Below are 14,012 nucleotides of genomic sequence, written 5' to 3'. Positions count from 1 at the left end.
AGTATAATACCCCCAAAATCCATCTATTTGGTTCAAAAGACACTTTCATTTTTCTAAATAACTAAATAGTATTCCATTGAGGGTACACCCCACAATTCTCTATCCAATTGTCTATCCACGAACATTTAAGTTGGTTTTATGACTTGGCTTCTATAAATATAGTATTACATAAAACTTTTCATATCAGTTTTTATATTCTTGGGTAAATATCTAGCAGTCATACTGCTGTATCATATTATTTTTTTGGGGGGTGGGATTCCCATGAAGTTATCCATGGAAGAACCAAATAACATTTCCACCACCAATGAAAGTTCCTTTTTCTCCACATCATTGTCAGCATGGGTTGCTACCAGTCTTTTTGATATAGATGGGAGATGGAGGAGTGGTGGAGAGGAGAGGTGATAACTCATTGTTTTTTTGATTTGTATTTTCCATATAATAAGGGATGCTAAGCACTTTTTAATGTGCCTATAGACCATCTGAAAGTCTTTGGAAAGTGCCTATTTAGGTATTTTGCCCATTTTTTGATTAGGTTGTTTGTTGTCGAGTTGTATGAGTTCTTTTATATTTTGAAAATTAACCCCTTCTCAGATTTTTTTGTGTGCAAATAACTTCTCCCAGTTCATAGGTTGTCTTTTTATTTTTGTGACTAACTGTAATTTTAAAAGTGGGGGTAAAAGATGTAGGTTATTCTGTGTTGTAATCAATAAAAAAACTTATTCTCAACAAATTCTATATTGATATTAACCTGTTATATTAGATTCAATTCTTTCATTTGAATCCGTACACATTTTCCAGGAATATCCATAAATATTTAGTTAAGATGCTAATAGAATAAGTTAGTATTCTACTTTGAAGATAATTTAAGATAATTGGAAGATAACATTTTGGGTCACATAGGGAAACTATTTGTTTTAAGTGTCTCAAAATCTTTTTGTAAAATTCCCTTCCCTTTTTTTTCTCCATCTTTGAATAGCCAGTGGACTTTGTACATTATTAAAATCACATAAAACTGAATTTCTGTACAAGAAATACAACCCTTTCTAGGTATTAATGGAGATAACTAAGGAGAAAGATGTTGACTTCTTTTATTACGAGTCATTATTTTTATCATAAATTTGTTATTTAATTTATTTTGATGATTTAATTTACTATCCTAGGGGCCCCCAGGACGTCCTGGCTTACCAGGTGCTGATGGTCTGCCTGGTCCTCCCGGTACTATGTTAATGTTACCGGTATGTTTATTTTGTTGTTCTGTTATAAAGATGGAGTTATTTTATCATCATGCTGAAAAGTGTTGAATTATATAGCAGAATAATCAACTAAAAAATAAAAAAACCATCATGTTAACTACAGATCTTTGTGTTAAAACAGCCTTTAGAAATTAAGGGAAATTTTGCTGAACAAAATGCTGGCAAATGTCAATCTCTGCATTACAGCTAAGGTTTTATTATTTATTTACATGTTTGACAACAGATCTTGGCAGTTTTCTTGCTATTTCCTGTTATGTGCTTTATCCTGTGTATTATGATTCACATGCTTTATATGCCTTACTTGGTAGAATATTTTCAATGTACATATCATTTACCCCATCTCAATTATAGTTGACACTTTTAAAAGAAGATAAATTGTAATAACATTACCTGTTGCTCAAAACTTATTTTAGCATAAAATTCTTTTTTAAAGTTACTGTAGTTCTCACAGGAAAAAATATGTCCTTTAAATATAATAACATTTCAGGGAATTTTGTGGTATTAGAAATTGACTCATGCTGTGTTTTGAATTAAAATTTAAAAGGAGCATTATGATTTTATAGTTTTTGAATATAATTACTTAAGATAAAAAATGAATATATCTCAATGAAGATTTTATCTGCATTCATAAAGATTACCAAAGTTTTGCTCAAGAAAATAGTAATAAAAATAAAACCACCCCTGAACTCGGTATATTTGGAATTTTTACAAATGGCTTAATGGAAAGGGTAGAATTTTTGCAGGTGAAAATGCATAATGACTTTTTCCAAGTTTTCAGAGATTATTGTGTTTAAAATTGGAAAAGGAGTCTTTCATCTCTTGTGAAATGGCAAAGCATGGGTATAGTTCTCTATGAGGAGAATTAAAAAACAATATGTCATTGGAATTTTGTAAAGTCCTTATAAGTGGTCTTTCATAAATTAAAGAACGTATTTGATAAAGGCTAAATTTGAGCTTCTTTATGTTATTTTTCTTAGTTTCGTTATGGTGGTGATGGTTCCAAAGGTCCCACCGTCTCTGCTCAGGAAGCTCAAGCCCAGGCCATACTTCAGCAGGCACGGGTAAGAAAAGATAAACATGTGTTCCCATGGAGTGATGCCATGTCAACTTTGTGCACACCTGTGCACGTGTGTGTGTGTGTTTGCGTGTGTGTGTGCATGGAAGATACTACTAATAGGAATAAAATACCGCTTCATGTATATTGAGTTTAGATTTAAAAATACTAAGATTGGGCCTCCCCTGGTGGTGCAGCGGTTGAGTGCTGGGCTGCGAAGCTGCCTGCGGCCTCTGCAAGCGCTGGTTGGATCCCCGGCCACCGGCGAGGATCCCACATGGCGTGCAGGCCTCTCCTGTCTCGCTCGCTGCCCACCTCAGCAGTGTGTTTATTTAGTCGATCTGCCTGTTCTGTTCTCTGCTCCGATTCTGGTGAATTCTCTCACCCTCCCGCACTTCTGACTGTACCCAGTGCTTGTATGGATACATAAATAAATCTTTAAAAAAAAATAAAAATAAAAATGCTAAGACTATATGTGTTTTTCCAGGGGAATGTTTTCTTTAACTGAATATGATAGTTAAATTGATCCTCATGGTATTTTCATATATAATTCTGTCAATAATACATACACCCTAACACAAATTCTCCATTTTTTTTCAAGGAGTACTGATGGATTTATACCAAAACCTCTCACTTTCACATATCATTTTTCCTACCAAGGCATAAATCACTTATTAATTAATAAGAAGTAAGAATAATGTTTGAAATAAAGTTTTTCTTTCAAATCTTTTTTTGGGAACATGACAAATAATCCAGAAAATTAAGTTTACTAGGTGTTTTGTATAGCAACAAAGTCTTCCCAAATGTATTTTAAGCTCTAAACATTGTATTTATATTCTATATCTTTACAAAATCTATTCAGTTCATGATCCTTTGTCAACTAAAAGTTTCTACTCTCTGTGGAATATATTCTACAAGCTAAAAATTTAGTTTACAAGTTTAACATATTATCCTATATAATTAACATATAAGAAATGTAATTATATTAACTTTTTAATAAGCATCATTGTAATTAAAATTTACATAGAGACTGACAAAAATGAGTCAATAAAGGGTTGAAAGTCATATAATACATTTGTTTATAGCATAGGTTACTTTTTTAAGGAAAAAGGAAATAGATTATATTTGGCATAGATATGGGTACATTCTAAATGAGTATAAGTGATATAAATCATTTATGTGATAAATTTCTATTTACCATCAAAAATTGACAAATGTATCAGATATTTAAAAAATAAAAGGTTGTATTAACATGATATTTTTATACACTTATTACCTATTAATATTAAAAGATGTCTTAATTTAGTTATATCACATATAAAAAAGACAGTTGTAAATATTTGTTCACTTGACTTTGGCATAATGCAAATCTAAAAATATTTTTAAAATTTATTAACAATTTCTACAATTTTCTTACAAATGATGTTACTGTTATTTGAACTTAGATATGTTCTGAGGCCATTAATTTCCTCATTTCAAGTCATATTAACCTACTTGGCAATAGGTAGCAAGCATTATAATTCCAATTTTTCAGATATTTAATCTCAAGGATTAAGAAATATATTGTCAAAACAAGGTGAGTTGGTAGTAGGACTTTGGTGATCTCATTGTTTTCATCTCATACACTTTTCTAATATGACTTTACATGTTATTTTCTATCACAGTATTATTTTTTATATGTTTTGACAATTTATGCATTAATCTTTCTGAAATCATTAATATTAAAATATGACATACCATGCTAATTTAACACTTATCAAATATTTATTCTTTGCACTCTGCTAGTTCCAACTTTTCAAATTTGCTAATTTCAAATTTCTAATATTTTGTGTAACAACAGTCCATGTAATCAGTTTATCATACCTATGATTATAGAAAATAAATGTATTTTTCCATAGCCATTAAATTTCATATCTGTTAAAAGAAGTATTTTAACATAATACTTTTTGAGCAATTTTGCTTCTTTCTATCTGGCTTTGTCATATTTTTGCTAAAATAATGCTAGAGAAATTTTATTTAAAACACGTTCACTTATTCACCTCTGAAAGTATTTTCAATGACTGTTGTACCTACATATTTAAAGGAAGTATATACGTAATTCTGAAGTACACTTCACAATAGAAAATTATCAGGTATTTAGATTTTGTTTTCTGAAACCTATTTTAACTTTCATCATAGAATAAATGTTGGTACAAAATAGTATATAAATTATAGTAGTTTAAAAAATGTGTAATACTTAATTAGGTCATTTGTCATTCTAGAAACTTTAATTCAGAAAGTGGGTATCCTTTCTGTTAAACCTGTGTTGATCATTTGTTACATAAGCCTGTGAAGTGAATATTGTGGTATAACCTTATCATCCAGGAATACATTTTCTAATTTGATTTATTTTGTTTCCCAGATTGCTCTGAGAGGTCCACCAGGCCCAATGGGTCTAACTGGAAGACCAGGCCCTGTGGTAGGTAACCCAATATCATCATGTTTGTTTAAATTCCCATGCTAATAGCTTCCTGTGTAAGTTGGTGCTGACATTATGCATATATCTGGCTGGTGAACTATTCTACATATATCTACTTATGCTTGGTTTTGTTTCAATCTTAAAGAATCTATTTCAGTTTAGTCCTCAGAAAATTTTGATCAAAAGGTGCCAATGAATATTAAAAAAAAAAATGGGAAGTGTAGTCACATATTCAGATGTAATTTATTTGCTTACTGTTCAGCATTACTAAAATTCAATTTTACATCAAATATGTGTTTGATTTTATGTTAAGCAAAATTTTCATTAAAAAATAAAGATAATTATTTGTTGCTAATTAAATGATTCCCCAAGCCTAGGAGTAATTGAGATATTTGGCTTAAGCTGCTTGTTGCCTCTAATATTTCCCAATATGCTTAATAAATTAAGGAATATACTTAATTCTTTAGACGTTCTTGAAAAAATGTTTCATTTTTCCCTACAAGCTGATATACTCTGAATAATTTTTCTGAAATACACCGATGTTAAGCAGTGTAGACAATTCACAAGGATATTTCCCAAATCATATTTTTTTCTTAAGAGAAAAGATATTACAGAGTTCTAATAGTGTTCTCATTAATCTAAAAATTAAACAAGTAATTTACATTTTAAGATTAATTTTCAATGTAAAATGTTATTTCTACTGATTGTATATGATTTATGTTTTCAATATGCTTTGTTGAAATAATGATATCTATAAAAATTTTTACTCTGGACATTAAAATATTATTTTTGATTTTTTTACTAGACACATACAACAAATCTGTTTTCTTCAAATTTGCATCAAATTGTCTTCTAATTATCCTACCTGTTTTACTGTCTTATTAGAATGATAGATTTTTTTTCAGGCATTTTATTCAAAGCGGTGATATAGTTTTACATAAATTTATATTTCTTTTAATTTTGAAATTTCATAACTATACATTTTGAAGGGCTACAAGTCAATAATATGGGCTTATGTGGAATTTATATTTTTGCAATATGTTCTAGAAATTTGAATTACACATTTTTCTAAACACATTATCAAGTGTTTGTCACATACTTTTACTCTTTGTCAGATATTTTTACCTTTCAAATACAAGGAAATGGAAAATTTGGCATCACTTTACAAAGGAATAAATGTTTATTATTTAATTACTATTTTGTTCTCAATTTGCATAGCTGAAGTAATTCAAATATATTCTAGTGGAATACTTTGGGTGGAAAAATTAATTTTATATTTTATTGAATATAAAAGATATTGGGGGCCCTGAACTTGAGGCTCTAGATGACAGTTTCATGTGGGAAATGCAAACCATTTTTAAAATCTTTTTTTGAGTGGTAACTTTGATTTACAACATTTCTGTTTTAGAAGAATACGATCACCCTGTTTCAGGTTGTTACCACAGCCATCCCACTACCAAAGCACCTGTCATCCAATACCATTTCCACTGTGCTTCCTCCCCAATTTTTGCTCACACCTCCTCCTTTATTTCACCTCTGAGTGTCTCAGTTCTATAGTCAGCTTTCAAGGGTTCAGTTTTTAAATATGTCTTTATCTAACCCTTTTTGATTTCTGATCAAACAGTTATTTGTTTTTGTTTTTTTAAAGGTTTATTTATTTTTGCATACAAGAACTGGGGTACAGACCGGAGGTGTGGTGGGTAAAGGGATGGGGACAAATTGGGGAACAGATCATTGTTTCTAAGTCCTTGCTTTCAATTGTTATGTACAGGTTTTTTATTTCTTCCCTATTCAGTCTCAGATGGTTGTGTAATTCTAAGATTTTACCTATCTCTATTAGGCTATTGAACTTATTAGCATATAAATATTCATAGCTAGACCCACTAAGAAAATAAATAGGATCAGAAATGAAAGAGAAGGTACAACAGACATTGGCAAACTATTTTAATGAGTGCACCAGGCTGATACTTATGTTTAAGCATGTTTGGAAAATACTGCTATATAAGACTTAAAAATGTTAATCTAGTATTTCTAAATCTCTACTTTACAAAATAATTTGTTACTAATCACTCTGACAAACACAAGCATAATGATCTGTAGAGGGTAAGGACAGTGAAGAACAAAACCAATAAAAGCATGTTACATTAGCAGTTCCTGTTTATACCAACTAAGTTTCAGTCATTCTTAGCATATTTGTAATGAGAAACATTGACAACCATGTACTCATTCTCAACATCATATACAAGATTAATTATTTTAGTACTTAATCTTTGTTATGGAAAATTTTTGTTCCATAAAATGTTAAAGGCAGCTACTGTAAAAAATATATTGTTTTGGGCCTCTCGGTTGGCGCAGCAGGTTGAGCGCAGCACTGTGAAGCTGTCTGCAGCCTCTGCAGCGGGGGTTCAATTCCCAGCTGGCCAGGGAGATACCCACAAAGCACAGCAGACCTCTCCTGCCTCACCCACTGCTCCCCTCAGCACTGTATTTCGGTCCGTCTGCCTGTACTGCTCCCTGCTCTACCTCTGGTGAATTCTCTCACCCTCCCGCACCTCTGGCCTGTACCCCAGTTCTTGTATAAATAACTTAATAAATCTTTAAAAAAAGGGAGTGATCATTTAAAAAAATATTCTTTTCACCATTTTCTCTACTATCTTTAATCCAGAACATCAAATTATTACTAATACATTTTAAATATCTGTTAAATTTAGAATCTAAGAAATACCTCTTTTACTTTGAGATTTTAGCAAGAAATTTTTAAGACAAAAATATGTGCATTCTTTCAATGAAAATTATGTAATTCAGTTGTTTTTCCAACTGCTTTTATAGACAAATGGAGGTCTATATTATAAAATGCAGGAAATGGATAAAATGATTGATTTTCCTGTCCTGCTACTGTCAATTATTGCATGACAGTATTTGGAAGAAGTGTTTAGGCAAAGTAATTAAATCCATTGAGTGGTTATGCATACATACAGAGGATATAATGTAGTAAATTAATTAAAAATAAATCGACTGTCCTAAAATTGCATTCAATTCAGTGATTACTAATCTGATTTAATGCAGACTAGAACCCCTTCCACTTTTTCTCTTGAAGAAATTTAGTTGCAAGAAATTTTAATTAGTACTTGAAAATCATCATTCTTGTACTTTTCAAGATGAGAATATTCATGTTGCTTGACATATTTCTTGGGAGTCATATTAACAGTTATTTTATTTTGGGGCCACCAGGAGGCTCTAGATATCTAACATTTTCATACAGCATAATTTCATCTTTTTGTACTTTGATTCAGTGCACGGTTGAATATGTATTAATTTAAATAAATCAAAAACTTCATGAGCATACAAAGTATACTTCTCAACATGAAGCAACTATTAGCACCTAGCTTAATTGTAATGGTCTAAAGCTTTTCAGGAATGAATCACCAAGTATTTATTTTCAAAACTCACATCACCTTTATAAATTGGTTTTATATGTTTTCCAATTAGTGTACCAGGTTTTTGTTGTACTTTAAGAATTAAGCAAAACCTAGTTAGATTTGTTGGTCTTAAGGATTCATTCTTATGGGAAAAAAACAAACCTTTCTCAGAAAAAAATGCCTTGATATTATTTTGGGACAATTATAGTGATAGTATTAGCATCTGTTCTTGCCATATCTTTATCTGTAGAATTCAGTATCTGAGAAATTTCTGAGTATAAAAGCAATATTTGCCAAGTTCTTGCTGTATAAAATGGACTGTGTATAATTTCAAATCAGTGAAAATGTATTGTCTTTAGTGCTACACATCAGTGAAATAGTAAATAGGGCTTTGTGGTTTGTTATAAGTGCTCTTATGGTACTCATTAAAGAAAATTTCAAGACTGCCTACTGTGTATTTTGTGTAAAATACAGACTTTTAAATATAACACACACTGAAAAACAATAATCTGAGAAGAGATGCACTTCAAAATACTTGAAAATATTATTGTGTTAATTATTAAAATAATACAAATTTGATGGAATATATTTGAATAATGTTTAAATATTTAAAGTGAAAGGTAGGCTATAAGTTATCGGGGAATTGTTAAATGATTATATCCTTATTTTCTGCAGGGGGGGCCTGGCTCATCTGGGGCAAAAGGTGAGAGTGGAGATCCAGGTCCTCAGGTAAAAGAAAAAGCCATTTCACCTAATTTATTTGTGACTTTATTTTATCAAGTAGGGTATTGGACATCTGTGTTGTGAGTAAAGAAATTGCTTTCATTACCTTTAAGCTCACATCACCTCCTTTAATTGAAAAATTCCCAGTAGTGTGTTGATTGCTGATAACTTGATTAATTTAAACAATATTAAAAGAAGCTAATAAGCTGTGATGGGAAAAGTCTTGATAGTACTAGCCCTTCCGAATATAAAATCGGTTTGTGATTGTATCAAGCATAGCAGAACTATTATAATTGTACTTATAGTGGGCCTGACACAAACTCGTGATGTTTTTGCTGGAAAGTAAATTTAGTATATTCTCTTAGACAGGATATTTATTAACTCAAAGGAAAACTAACTTTAAATCTTTGCAGAGGTGAGGAATTAAATAAATTAAGAACATCTCAGCTGAAATATTTAAAGAAATATAGATTATGTTTACATGGTGCCAAATTAAAACTATCATTTTTCCTTTAATGGTAAGTAGATAAAAGCTTGTCAATATAAGCATAAGTGCATTTATCTTTCAATGTAAATGTTTCTTGATATACTCAATAAATATAAATTCAGATTGGATTGCAGGAGATCTCAAGTTGCGATCCTATTTTTAAAAATATTGTAAGATCACTTTGAATCTTAATTCCTATATAAGTTATTTGTGACCACCACCACCTTTATCAGGACAGAGAACAGTTCTATTACCCCAAAATAATTTCCTGGGGAACAAGCATTTTATAGTTACATCATCCCCCAACTCCTAATACCTGATATTTGCAGATGTGTTCTTTAATCAATCCAGGTTTATGTTTTCAAGAATTCAATAATTGAAATCTTACATTATGTAACTTTTGGGACTGGCTTCTTTTACTCAGCTTTAATGCTTTGGAGATTCATTACAGGTGATGAGTGCATCAATAGTTCATTCATGTGGCTGAGTAGTATTTCCTTGTATAAATTCACCATAGTTTTCTTTGAAATGAGCAAACATAATGAAAATTGAGAAAGAATTTGGAAAGATTCTGAGTGTGGGAGCCTTCCTTCTCATGTTTGGTTAACATTACCATAAAGGGATGAAAAGATTTGCAGCTTAACTGAGAATTGTGTAAGAATATTGAAATGACACTACATAAAAATCTAGGAAGCTTAATATGTTGTAGTTTATGAACTTTACAATATCTTTACAAAATAATTAACTCTGAAAACATGCTGTAGTTTTCATGGAGTTTGTGAATGTCCTTGACTCTCCAAGTCCAAAGAAATTCAATATTAAATGAAAGATCATTTTCATTTAAAATTAATGAGATTTGTTCTGCTATTATTGTCCCTTGCTTTCCAGCTGGGATACAGAAGTATAGCCCATTGATTATACTTTTTTAAATTATAATCTTTAACCTCCAATTATTAAAGAACCTTAATTTCACATTTCTATAAATAACATTTCTCAGTTATAACAAAAATCATTTGTAATTTCAAATGTATGTTACATTTTGACCATACTTGTTATATGAATACTATTTAACTTTTAAAAGCACATAATTAATTATAAAGGCATATGTAATGTTTACTCTCAAACTGTATTTGCTCTAGTATTAGCTGTGTAATTTTTAAAAATTCATATGTATCAATCCCACATGAGACATTATATATGGATATAATGTTATATTGTAATGCTTTGAGAAAAAACACATTGAGAATCTTTAACCTTTAATCTGACATGACAGTCAAGAATTAGTAGTAGGAATCACCAAGTCATCCTCCAGTATTTTTTGGATGATCAAAAGAAGTGTGTACCAGATGTTGTGCTAAGTTGTAAAAATATTATGTAAAAAAAGAAACAAATTTAGTCTAAAATTGCAGCAGTTAACAATTAAAAGGGAGATTCAACTATTTTTAAAATGGTATTACAACCCAATGTGTTAAGTACAATAAAAGAATAGAAGAGAATCTACAAACAATGAAGGGAATGCTATTGGAAAGAGAAGAGGAATAAAATGGATAGTCAAGAGTGTTTTCAGTCAAGGGAAATATAGAACCTCAAGGTTTTGTTAATAAAATTAATAGCTGAAAATTTTTATTAAAGTTAACATATTGCCTTTTATTCCTTTAGCTTAAGTCTAATCATATGTCTGTATAGACTTAATAAAATAATGTGACTCTCTCCAAGAACTATATGGAAAAATTCATTGTCTTGCCCTTTGCTTTATCTGGACATTTCTGTAAGAAATAATTTTCTCGTGTTAAAATTATTATGGTCATGCAAAAAGGATATAAATTTCTAAAACCATATCTTGCAGTATAATTGACTTTATTGATTAAACATTCTGTAAAACAAATTAATCATGATGTTTTGATATAGGGCCCTCGTGGTGTCCAAGGTCCTCCTGGTCCATCTGGAAAACCTGGCAAAAGGGTATGGTTGGTTTTCATTGCGTATTTTGAATGCATCTGAAATCATCACTTACCCTCTTCTTTTTTTAAACACTGTGCCAGTGGGAATCCCTTTGGCTTAGTTATGTTCTTGGTATTATCAGGGTCGTCCAGGAGCTGATGGAGGACGAGGAATGCCAGGAGAACCTGGGTCAAAGGTCAGCCACTCATATATTTGTTGATTCAAAGCTTATAGGTCAGTTCACCCTTGAAAATTTTATATTGTAAAATAAATTTCTTGATAGGAAACATTATTTCACATTCAAATTACAGTACAAATTTTGTAGCTGCATCATCAGTGATGCTGCTGATGACTTGCTGGTGGTGATGAGGATGATGTTGATGATGATACTGATGATTTTATAGGGAGATCGAGGATTTGATGGACTTCCAGGTCTGCCAGGTGACAAAGGCCACAGGGTAAGATATAACTTTCTATTGCTTTTTATACAGGAACAATAGGATTATCATGAAATATTTGGGATTGATACACTTTAGAAATCACAAGAAAAATTGACTCAATATTTGTGAATCTACTTAGTAAATTATTACATTTAACAGATTCTTGGGAAAAAAGAATAATTACACATGTGATGTCAATGTAAGTTGATTTTAGATATTAAATCATATAATTTAACAATGACTAAATTGTTCTTACATTAAAATTATTATTTTATTCAACCATATGCCAAGGAGAGTCTTTATGTACATGCATATGAAACTATCATATGTATTGAAGAGCAAGTATGGATTATTAATTTGGATTCTAGTTTTTTGATAATTGCGTAAATTTCCCTCTTGTAATTTTCCTGAAAATATATTCAGAAAAACACATCTGTTGGTAGTCTATGCTTAATATAATAATATATTAGGCATTTTCTCATACAAAATTAGATGGCTCAGGTAGAGACACCGGAAGTTATTTCATTGTACTAATATGAGATTTAACACATTACACAAGCTTACAATTTGACAAGGCTAAATAAACCATCCCATTAAACAATAATCCAGATGATATTTTTAGTAGGAAGTAGAGAATATCTCCCCTCCAAAAAAATCAATTTTGGATCTTTACATTTTTCTTCTCCAGAAGTAAAGAATGAAGGTAGAACAACCTTTAGGAAAGTTGGAGGAGATTAAAAACAGGAAAAAGAAAAGTGCACCCTATGTATATCTAGCAAAATATTTAGTATAAACCTATCACTTTTCAATACAAATGTATGTTTTTCTTTAAAAAGTCCAGAATTTCTTTATTCTTCTAGAGTTGTACTGATTTTATGTATTATTTTAGAAACAAAACACAAATTAAAATCACTAAAGCATGTTTAAAACAATCTTCAAGAAAATAATTTTTTAATATCTTATTTAAATATCTGATAATTATTTTATCAGTTTTATTTAAACCAACTTAAATTTTATTTAAATTGAAAAACATTTTCCCTAGAGTACTAATAAATGAAATCAGTAATGTAAAATTATGATTTAGCAACAAGGTGTTCTCAAGAGGGCAAATAAAGTATGTTTTCCCGCCAATCTCCTGTTATCTTTGATTAACATCTATAAGATAGATTTCTAAGCATTATTTATACCTTAATTCATATTCTAACCAAAGTTCTATTTATTTAATAGGGTGAAAGGGGTCCCCAAGGTCCTCCTGGTCCTCCTGGTGAAGATGGAATGAGGGTACATTAAGCTTCTTTTCATTTCTTTTAAGAAATATTTAAAATTAAAACATAACAGCAAAATCATGTTGAAATGATGCATTGTCTTATCAATATAAGATTTTGTCTTATCAATATAAGACTTTGTCTTTGTCTTATTTACTTTATCATTGACAGGGAGAAGATGGAGAAATAGGACCAAGAGGTCTTCCAGGTGAAGCTGTAAGCAAATTTCTTCCTTTCTTTTTAAATAACACCGTGTTTGGAAAGAATAGTGACTGCTATTTCACATATTAAGTCAATAATAAACTCAGGTGACTGTTACAATTTTACCTAAACTAACCAGGTAATTGTCATGTGTAAAAAAAAATGAAAATGAACACACAGTGTTCGTCTTTTGGTATAGAGAAAAATCTCAAAAAACTGAGAGGAAATATGGAATATAGCATCTTGGTCAAAAAGCCATATCTGATTTTTATCACTGTTTCTTTGCTTGTTTTACTTCCTTAATATCATCAGTAGATCCAGAATCTGTGTATTTAGCATTAACGGATTCTTATTACCAGAAGAAACTAGCAAAAAGATGTGCTTAGTATGTGCTAGATGTAAAGATTAAATATGGTAGCTTTTATCATTTATTCTACCGAATTTTACAAATGAGGAAATTGAATTCCGAAGGCTACCCAAAACTAGTTAACCAAAGAACTAGACTACAGCAGTCCTCTTTAATTTCAGTCCTGCTTTGCCACATAATAGAGCTGTCAACTTAAAGGCATTATAGCTAAGAAATATCAGAGAAAACAATTATTGTTGCGACTTTTCTCAAGACAGAAAGAAAGGGAAGTAGAAAGAAGAGGGAGAAAATAAGAGAAGAAATCAGTAAAGCTTAAATTATAATAATTTTTAAAATCTCAAGAAAATGGTGTCTATAATATACAAGTATAGTTTCCCTACTCATTCTTTTTTGCAGTGAGTATT

The 14,012-nt window shown here is 30.6% G+C and overlaps 1 protein-coding gene across 2 annotated transcripts in view; it reads left to right on the top strand.

The window, feature by feature from the left end:
• Nucleotides 1-14,012, top strand: part of COL11A1 (collagen type XI alpha 1 chain) — a 196,445-nt gene that overhangs the window by 66,247 nt on the left and 116,186 nt on the right. For both annotated transcript variants that reach the window (XM_037498135.2, XM_037498134.1), the window contains exons 12-20: nt 1,161-1,235; nt 2,231-2,314; nt 4,709-4,765; nt 8,860-8,913; nt 11,303-11,356; nt 11,478-11,531; nt 11,740-11,793; nt 13,003-13,056; nt 13,212-13,256. In XM_037498135.2, coding sequence (XP_037354032.1) covers nt 1,161-1,235; nt 2,231-2,314; nt 4,709-4,765; nt 8,860-8,913; nt 11,303-11,356; nt 11,478-11,531; nt 11,740-11,793; nt 13,003-13,056; nt 13,212-13,256 — 531 coding nt within the window. The remainder of the gene's footprint in view (nt 1-1,160; nt 1,236-2,230; nt 2,315-4,708; nt 4,766-8,859; nt 8,914-11,302; nt 11,357-11,477; nt 11,532-11,739; nt 11,794-13,002; nt 13,057-13,211; nt 13,257-14,012) is intronic.

Source organism: Talpa occidentalis, unplaced genomic scaffold (genome assembly GCF_014898055.3).
Source record: "Talpa occidentalis isolate TD23 unplaced genomic scaffold, MPIMG_talOcc4v2.1 talOcc4.9, whole genome shotgun sequence".
NCBI classification, from domain to species: Eukaryota; Metazoa; Chordata; class Mammalia; order Eulipotyphla; family Talpidae; genus Talpa; species Talpa occidentalis.
Note: the sequence above shows the minus strand (reverse complement) of the source record. Positions and strands in the feature narration are given on the sequence as shown.